The sequence below is a fragment of the Hypomesus nipponensis genome, chromosome 26 (assembly GCF_054491055.1).
Source record: "Hypomesus nipponensis isolate SF chromosome 26, ASM5449105v1, whole genome shotgun sequence".
NCBI lineage: Eukaryota > Metazoa > Chordata > Actinopteri > Osmeriformes > Osmeridae > Hypomesus > Hypomesus nipponensis.
In genome coordinates this window covers 7,286,704-7,295,995 of record NC_140386.1, presented here as the reverse complement: position 1 = coordinate 7,295,995, position 9,292 = coordinate 7,286,704, and the positions used below count along the sequence as shown (strand labels likewise).

At 49.5% G+C, this 9,292-nt stretch overlaps 1 protein-coding gene across 3 annotated transcripts; it reads right to left on the bottom strand.

The window, feature by feature from the left end:
• Positions 1-572: 572 nt before the first annotated feature.
• On the bottom strand, positions 573-9,217 carry gtpbp3 (GTP binding protein 3, mitochondrial). 3 transcript variants are annotated; one of them, XM_084692247.1, is made up of 9 exons: positions 8,864-9,217; positions 8,413-8,681; positions 8,100-8,186; positions 7,039-7,241; positions 5,605-5,677; positions 4,746-4,889; positions 2,724-2,889; positions 1,118-1,441; positions 573-959 (listed from the first exon to the last, which is right to left on the bottom strand). In XM_084692247.1, the coding sequence occupies exons 1-9, from the start codon at positions 8,923-8,925 to the stop codon at positions 728-730; spliced, it is 1,560 nt and encodes a 519-aa protein (XP_084548373.1). In that variant the 5' UTR covers positions 8,926-9,217; the 3' UTR covers positions 573-727. The 3 variants fall into 3 exon arrangements, with proteins under 3 accessions (XP_084548373.1, XP_084548374.1, XP_084548375.1); XM_084692248.1 differs by having other exon boundaries at positions 8,413-8,678; XM_084692249.1 differs by having other exon boundaries at positions 8,413-8,595.
• Positions 9,218-9,292: the final 75 nt, after the last annotated feature.

The window sequence follows — 9,292 nt, the reverse complement described above, 5'->3', positions numbered from 1 at the left end:
TCCTCTTGAACAGTGCTCGGTATTGATTTAGCTCGTCCTACACATATCCCTCTCCTTGTGGAAACCTCCAGAATGGAAGCCAAGCAGACTCTGCTTTACAGATCAATCCAGCAGCTCAGTCTGTATCGATCTGTTAGGACAGAACAGGCTCTACTTTTAGACTGGAGCTTCTCTGTGCTGACACCTTGTGCGTTAATATGAGATGATAGAGGAGAGAGGTAGCGAGAGAGATAGAGGCAAAGCTACAGAGAAGAAGACACGAGAGATCAAATATACAGAGAAAGAGAGAGACAGAGAGAGACAGAGAGAGAGCTGACGTATAAGACAGAGTTGATGTCGTCAGAGACCTGGGCGAGAAAGGAATAAACTCGGGAAAAGGGGTGAGGAGTTCACTGAGGAAACATAAATATTGAATCTCGGCCAGATTGACAGGGGGAACAAAGGGCGTGGAGAAGATCGCCTCCGAGAGCGTTTCGTTCCCACAAGAACTCGGCAGGCGAGGACAAGACATGTTTAATCTCTGCTTGGTCACATCATGGAGCACAAGGCATTTGAAACCATCTGGACACAGGTTCAGTATATGACGTTTAATACTGGCACAAAAAAAAAACCACACACAAAAAAAGGTAGGTATGCCGCAAGTTGTCCACCGCGCTGTCCTTGAAATACAATTTTGCATCAAAAACGCCTCCCAGTCGAGGAGTCTGTGTCTGTTCTGCAGAGCCTACTATTTCCCTATGCAGAAGTCTCTGAATATGATATCCAGGATCTCCTCCGCGCCCACCCGTCCTGTGATCCGACCCAGGCTGGTGAGGGCCAGACGGACTCCCTCGGCGGCCAGAGCCAGGTCCTGGTCCCGGTAGTGGTGGTACTGAGCCAGCGCCAAGCCACACTGCTGGAGGTGGACCCTGTGGCGGGCCTGGGTCAGACTAGGGGAACCGGAGAGAGGGTCACCACACCTGTGGGTAATAGCAACAACAGTTGATTCATTCAGCAGATGCTTTTATCCAAAGTCACCCCTGCCCGTGACAAAACAACACGTTTTTTTTGGTCTGATGCTCTCGCCGTCTTCGACGACTCCCCAGGAGTCTCTACGGGGTGTCGTCGACCAACTCACAGAGTCTTGACGTGGCTGTGGAGCAGGGAGAGGAAGGCCTCCAGGCCGGAGCTGGTGTGGCAGGAGAGAAAGCACACAGGAGGGAGGCCAGGACTCCTCCTCAGCTCCTCCTCCACCCTCTCCCTCCGGTCCAGAGGCACCAGGTCGCTCTTGTTCAAGACCAGCAGGCACCTCTCCGGGTCAGCGCCCGCGCCCGCCTCGGGGGGCTCCCTGCTGGGCAGCACGCTCCGGAGGTGCCCCTGGAGGAAGTCTGGCACCAGCGTGTCATCGGGGGGGAGCTGAGTGGAGTCAACCACCACCAGAGATAGGTCCGCCTGCTCCACCCTGAGGGGCAGAGAGAAAGGGAGAGAGAGAGCGACAGAGAGACACAGAGAGACAGAGATGAAGAGCGAGAGTTGGAAGGAGATAAGATGGAGAGAGAGAGATGGAAGGAGAGGACAGAGAGAGGAAGAGGGACAGAGAGAGACCGAGACAGAGAAAGAGAGAGAGGAGAGTAAAACATTAAAAAAGAGAGTAAGAACACCGCCAAATGGTGCCGTCATCCGTTAAGCCCCTAGCCGCTCCGCAGGACTTCCGTTGTCTGAATTGGAAAGTCTGAGCTCCACGTTCGCTCTCTCCTATTGGCTGGGTGTGAGCTAGCCAGGGCTAATTGTCTCTGCTAGCGTTGTCTCCAGAGAGAACAGCAGCAGTGCATTGTTACCACCTCCTTCCTGCCCGGGCCCAGGTCACAAAGCGATGACCTGTTCTGACTAAAAGTCCCCTGAAGCACAAAAACTACCCGTACTTCCCGTCTGAAGGACAAGAGTGAGCAGCATGTGTGTGCATGGTGTGTGTGTGCATGGTGTGTGTGTGTATGTGTGTCTGTCAATGTGTAAGATAGACTACAGAGAGAGGGGGAGGGATGGAGGGGGGGAGATGTTTCTCCTATTGCTTGTTTACCTTTGGTATAAACAGTGGAAGCAGCTGTCAGAGGTGGTCATGTATGTTGTATTCTATCACCTAACCCCCCCCCTCCCAGTAGCTATTAGGCAACTGGGACCAGTTGCAGACTGTTGTTGCACAACCTTCTGGGTATGTTTATAGTGGATATTTATATCCATACGTTTGCCCTGGGAGGGAATGTATACAGTTTGGACGTAACTGGAGCCAAAATAAAATGTATGCCGGGTACACGATTTACTTATTTCTTCCTTTGTTTGTCTTCAAGGACAGTCACGTTTTGTTCCATCGTGTCGTAAAATTGTAGACAAAACTGTTCTGCAAAACAGAACATTGACAGGAAAATCCTCCCTAAGACTCATCGTTCTAATACCGTTGTTCCAAGTTGCACATTCCTAATTCTGATCCAGATTGCGTGACCGGAACTGCGTGTTTCTAATCATTTATTGGAGTTGAAGACAAAAAACAACCCCTCAAAGTGACAAATCCTAAAACCTACTTTATAAAACAGCATTAAAAAATGGTACAAGAACTACTAACTTAAATAAAAAGTCCTTGGATAACAAAAATAAAATTAAAACAAGTATTACACCCGTATACCCTTATGTGAACACGCTTCTTTTCAGATGTTTTGGTTAGCGTGCGCTCCGGAGGTTCGGTACAGTACCTCTCCCGGGCCCTGCGGACGCCCTCCCGCTCCACGCTGTCGGTGCTGTCTCTCAGGCCCGCCGTGTCACTCAGCAGCACGGGGAAGCCCCCCAGGTCCAGGGGCGTCTCCACCACGTCCCTGGTCGTCCCCGCCACGGAGGAAACGATGGCTGCTGGCCGCCGGCCTGGACACACAGGAGGAGGGAGGAGTGCTCAGGGATCAGATGGCTGAGCGGTTAGGGAGTCGGACTATTAAATCAGGAGGTTGTGGGTTCGATTCCCCGGCCGTGCCAAATTACGTTGTGTCCTTGGGCAAGGCACTTCACCCTACTTGCCTCGGGGGGAATGTCCCTGTACTTACTGTAAGTCGCTCTGGATAAGAGCGTCAGCTAAATGACTAAATGTAAATGCTCGGTCACAACGTGAGGGAGGGGGGAGGGGAAGCAGAAACTGATGTACAGTCGCAACTCTTCATATGAAACGACGACAGAAGAACCAACCCAAGGTGGAGGATGGAAAGAGCCAGATTGTAACTGAGGGATAAAACTATTTTTTTGCGTATCTTTCTGATCGTTGTTATATTACATGAATGATATATGTTATGTTGTTAACGTAAAAGTATAGGAAAAGTGAGGGTTTTATTCAAAACATTGCAAAAAAAAATAAAAAAGGGCACTGAGTTTGGAAGCTTTCCATCAAATCCCGAGGCTTCCCACTTCTCCGCTGGTCCAGAGAACCTAGCAGATGCAGCGCTGTACCAAGCAGGCCCGGGCCAACAACACAGAGCCCATTAATACTGGTCAGACAGAAGGGCGTGGGCCCTGGGAAAGACTGAGCGAAATAGGAAACAATAACAGGATTTTATCTGAAGACTGATAAATAAGTCTATTCTTCAGATAGGAAGCTGTGAAGACTCCTGCCAAGGAACCACTTCACGTCGTTTATGTAAGGCCGTGCTAGATTATTTTAGGATGCAATACGTTAAACAAATATATCCAGCCTGATAAACAGAACTGTTAGATTAAGAATACACAGGGTTGAATGATTGTCCCTGCTGAGACTTGGTGGTTTGGCCAAGACGCTTCTATAAAAAAACATACTGTGAAAAGGAAATAGAGTGAACTGAGAAAATACACTTGAAACCTTTTTATGACTTGTTTTCTTTTTTTTTTTGCCTCACATTTGCAAGCCACTACCCAGAAATCTTAGACACGTCTTACAATTGATGGCTGTGTTGTTGTGTACTATACTGTGGCGTGCTGCTGTTCACCATACTTAGGAGGGTTTTGTTGTGTACTGGGATGTGTAAACGAGGATGTTGTGTACTATGCTGTGTACATAAAGGGTGTTGTGTACCATGTTGGACTCAAACAGGGTGTTTGAGTGCGCTGTGCTATATCCATAAACTGTGTTGTGGTGTAGTGGACTCACACAGGGTGTTTGAGTGCGCTGTGCTATATCCATAAACTGTGTTGTGGTGTAGTGGACTCACACAGGGTGTTTGAGTGCGCTGTGCTATATCCATAAACTGTGTTGTGGTGTAGTGGACTCACACAGGGTGTTTGAGTGCGCTGTGCTATATCCATAAACTGTGTTGTGGTGTAGTGGACTCACACAGGGTGTTTGAGTGCGCTGTGCTATATCCATAAACTGTGTTGTGGTGTAGTGGACTCACACAGGGTGTTTGAGTGCGCTGTGCTATATCCATAAACTGTGTTGTGGTGTAGTGGACTCACACAGGGTGTTTGAGTGCGCTGTGCTATATCCATAAACTGTGTTGTGGTGTAGTGGACTCACACAGGGTGTTTGAGTGCGCTGTGCTATATCCATAAACTGTGTTGTGGTGTAGTGGACTCACACAGGGTGTTTGAGTGCGCTGTGCTATATCCATAAACTGTGTTGTGGTGTAGTGGACTCACACAGGGTGTTTGAGTGCGCTGTGCTATATCCATAAACTGTGTTGTGGTGTAGTGGACTCACACAGGGTGTTTGAGTGCGCTGTGCTATATCCATAAACTGTGTTGTGGTGTAGTGGACTCACACAGGGTGTTGAGAAGGCTGCTCTTCCCGGCGTTGGTGGCTCCTGCTATGACCACCTGAACCCCGCTCCTCAGCCGCTCTCCTCTCCTCTCGTCCCTCAGGTGAACCTCGATCGCCCTCTGCAGCTCACGCACAGAGCTGTCCACTGGAGGGACGGTGGACAAGCCAGAACATGGAGGTGAAGTTCATCGTCTTTTACGTCGGAATAAAATGTGATCTTTGCTTACTGGGTGGGTTTAACTTCGATAGGCTTGCCTACTTTTCGGACGACCCTAGTTGACATAAAAGGCTGAGCAGAATTAGCGTTGTAAGTTTAGTTTAAGTTAGCTTGACTGCTTTTCTTCAAGCCACAACAATAACAAATGGGCAAAGGGGTCACTTGGTGTCACCAAAACAAACCCTCTGCTGCATCAAGCCGCTCAGAATGCTCCAAGATCAGAAGGTTGTGAGTTTCCAGGCTAGCCAGACGTCAGGCGACACAGAGGGGATGCCCCCCCCCTCTCCCTCCTCCCCCCCTCCCCCTCACCATGGGAAACACAGCAGGTCTAGGCGCTGTAAGACCAAGCTGCTGACGGTGGATTCCTGTGGACAAACTGGCAGGCCGGCTTTGAAGACAAGACTAATGTCTCCAGTGTCCCTCCGGCCCTCTCTCCCCCTCTCTCCCCCTCTCTCCACACTTCCTCCAGGAAACTGTCTTCTCAGCAGTCCATCTCCATCTCCTTACAGTGGTGAACGCTCGCTAGCTAGCCCAAGATCCAAACAGGAAAACCAACCGGACACACGTCCCCCCACCACCCTGCGACCTGAAAGACCCGAGTGCGTTCGCATTTTTCCAACACAGGAGGGCAGAAAGTACGTACCTTGGTTTAAGACCCCTTCCTCGATGAGCTCATCCTCACTGAAGTCTATGAACGCCTCCACGTGAGCCAAAGCCTGTGGGCCGCACAGGAACACAAATCCAACTGACCTTTATTTGAAAAGTCATTTTTTACAAGCACCGTCACAGGCAGCTTCATAGATACCCACAGATCAGCACCAAAAACCAACTTAAACCCTCAGGGAAGACGAGAAAACTCCCTAAAAAAAAGGTTTTTAAAACCCAAGACGATGAGAAGCATGGTTCGTAATGTTAGATTATGAACAACAATGTTCAGAATAACATATGGTTAGGTATGTTCTTGGGTATAGTCAGATGTTTTCATGTACGGCTACTCATTTACGTTCTCATTTAAGTCAGAGTAGACAGTACATCGTATGTGCTTACATATAGTCTAGGATTCTTGATACGACAAGCAGTCCCATACACGGTAAGCGAGAGTACACAGCGAGCGCATCTTACATGACGCCATTTCTACCACCAGGTCCTCAAAACCCCGACACACTATACACCGTATGACAAACACCTGCCACGTTGTTTAGGGTGTGTGTTGTACTTTGTTTCCAAGTTCAGATGCCGCGCTACTCTCGAAATGCTCGGATGCACTGTAGGATGAAGACTGTCATGGAGGACGACTGACGCAGGACCCGTAGATCCGCTCGGACAGGAAGCTTTCTACGAGCGCCCAGGGACATTGTGTCAAGACAATTGCGTCGCTCGCGGCATTGTCTCTCTGTCAAATTAACAAGAAGGCGGGGCCGAGGTGCCTGTCAACAACATTTCTTAGAAAGCGAACGTGTCAAAAAATAGAGGTCGGGTTTTTGGGAGACGTCTCGGCTGCTTTTCCTCAGGAAGACTTTATTTAGGATTCTTTTTGGGAGGCTGAAGTCTCCTGAGGAGAGCTGGGGGCTGTGGGTCTGGAGCCGGGGGATGGGGGCTGGGGCCAGGGGGCTGGGGCCAGGGGGCTGGGGACAGGGGGCTGGGAGAAGGGGGCTGGGCGGAGAGGAGCTGGGGGAAGGGGACTGGGGACAGGGGGCTGGGGACAGGGGGCTGGGGACAGGGGGCTGGGGACAGGGGGCTGGGGACAGGGGGCTGGGACAAGGGGGCTGGGCGGAGAGGAGCTGGGGGAAGGGGACTTGGGACAGGGGACTTGGGACAGGGGGCTGGGGCCAGGGGGCTGGGGCCAGGGGGCTGGGCGGAGAGGAGCTGTGGGGAGATGCTTTCTGTGGGTACAGGCCTGGAAACGGACTCCCCTCCCCACTTTCAGACGTATCCTTTAACACAAGACTGACCTCAGATCAGTGGCAAAGCATCTGGGAGGGGCGATTGCGGAAGTCCCCTGCCTGCACCACACCTTCGCAACAGGGTCGAGCCCTCCGCGAGGAGCGAAGCCCTGGATAGACGAGTGGTTCCATACCCGTTTCAGCCTCTGGCTCCAGTCCTGGTAGAGGAGGCCCAGCTCCCCAGACATCTGCCTGAGGGCCTGCCTCCTCTGGGCCTCTGTCTCGGCGTGGATCAGGTCACCCAGCCCCTCCACCTCCGTCAGGCCCAACTTCCCCGCGTGGAAGGCCCTCCGTGTGAACTCCCCTGCCTCCGCCGGCCTCACACCGGGAAGGCTTCCTGAGAAACACACGCAACAGCACCATAGTAACACACACACACAGTAGCACACACACACAGCAGCACACACACACAGTAACACACAGTAACACACACACAGTAGCACACACAGACACACAGTAGCAGACACACACATAGAAAACATCCGAGACACATATACACAACGTTCAAACACAATAACACACGCACACACACACACAGTAAGAAACAGAGTAGCACACTCATGAGCACACACACACACACTCACACACAAGCAGAAACCACATCAGCAGGGTCAAAACCGGTGTCGAAGCTAGGGTCAAGGGGCCACTTTAAGTTCACTGTTAAAGGCGAAAACAATCAAAAACAACCCTGGGCAGGTTAAGAAAGGTTTTGTTTTTGTAGCAGTTGGGAGGCCCTCAAGACTTGTAAAAGTCCTGGACAGTTAGATGTTTGCTTTCTGTGTGTTTAGTCTTTTTAAGACCTAGACACACAAGTACACTGTCCATCCCAAATGATCAACCGACAAGTTAGACTAGCAGAGAGTTGTTAAATAATACCCACCATAGATATACTACACAAACCTTTTTAATTTACTTATAGATTAATTCTTACATTAAAAGACAAATACAACATTCCATTGTGGTACAAACACTTCATGAACTATTGTGTCTCTGACTACGTACCGGGATTATACATAAACACAGCTGTCAGCAGTCATTCTTGTCTGTGTAACACTGCCCTCTAACGGCCTACGTGAGTACTGCACAACAAATTTAGGAGCTTAAAGAAAGAAACATATCACATGCTGAGAGCCCCCTCTCATGATAGTAGGAGCATCAGCCATGAACTGAAAAAAAAGATCAATTCATATCTCACCTAGAGCTTGCAAGACTGCTGCAATAACCGCCGGTCCACCATGGATATGGAACTCTGCACTGTCCTCGCCTGTGAAGCTGTGTGGGCCTGCAGAAGTGACAACAAAATAATGCACCTTTACATTATCTTTCACATTTTATTTGTTTTCCTCGAAAACGACATGCTAATAGGGCCTATGGAAAGTACAGCAGAAGATCAAGGTTCAGAAGTGCACGGTTTCAACAGTATTTTGGTGGTCAGAGTCAAGGAACAGTATGTAGTTCAGTTATCTCCATGGTGATTACTTGACTCAGCAGGCGTACACTAGTCTGACCTGGGAACCAGAGCACCAGCCCTCTGTCCAGGAGCTCCTTGGAGCGCGGGTCGGTGATGCTACGGAGAAGGGCGGTGCGCGGAGCGGGGAGGCGGCCGCTGGTGAGGCCGGTCATTTTCCGTAGGGCCGTTAGGGAGTCGGGACCACTCACGCGCACCACCGCCACTCCACACCTGCCGTGTCCTGATGACAAGGCAAATATGGTCTCGGCATCACTGAGTTCTCCTACAGACCTGCGCAGGCTCCTCTGTGGAGCAAACCACGGACTGCTGACAACAGGGAGAATATAAAAATAAACAAGATATACAGGATCCTATTCATCCTCATACAACGGTTTGAAGACAATGCATACAGTTTGAAGGTATCTGTGTAATGATTTCCTACGAATTTCTTTTTTTTCCGCTCTTAATATACAATAATAAGCTAACACAGTTGGAACACAGAAACCAACCTTGTTTTAAGGATGCAGACAGCCCGTCTCCATACTCTATGGGTCACTGGTAACATGATCATAGTCTGTTATGTTGCTATTCTGTTGTGTTGTTGCATCTCATAGATAGCCTGTAGTGAAACTGTAGTCCAAAACATCGATGACTTGAGCTAATTGCCATGTTATGATTCAATTACTGGTTTCCGCCTTTGGGCTGCTTCTAATACCAAGAGTAAAGGTGATAGAAATACTGAGAAATAAATGTTAGTCCATATTTCGGATCATTAATTCATCCTTCTTCATTGTGTTATTCAACTTTCATTCCTACCGCGCTGTCATTTCGACCACGATGTCCTTGTTGATCGTCCTTCTGGTTCTGATTGGTCTTTGAGTTCCTGTATTCTTTGCCAAGCAATTATTTGGTTTGTTGAAATTCTGTCAATCAAATGA

Excerpts from the sequence above, each read along its gene's own strand:
- gtpbp3 (XM_084692247.1), bottom strand. The coding sequence starts at position 8,925 with ATGATCATGTTACCAGTGACCCATAGAGTATGGAGACGGGCTGTCTGC. Across the intron at positions 8,682-8,863 it reads GTCTGCATCCTTAAAACAAG|CAGTCCGTGGTTTGCTCCAC; the intron begins GTTGGTTTCTGT and ends CCCTGTTGTCAG. Across the intron at positions 960-1,117 it reads CACAGCCACGTCAAGACTCT|GTGTGGTGACCCTCTCTCCG; the intron begins GTGAGTTGGTCG and ends TATTACCCACAG.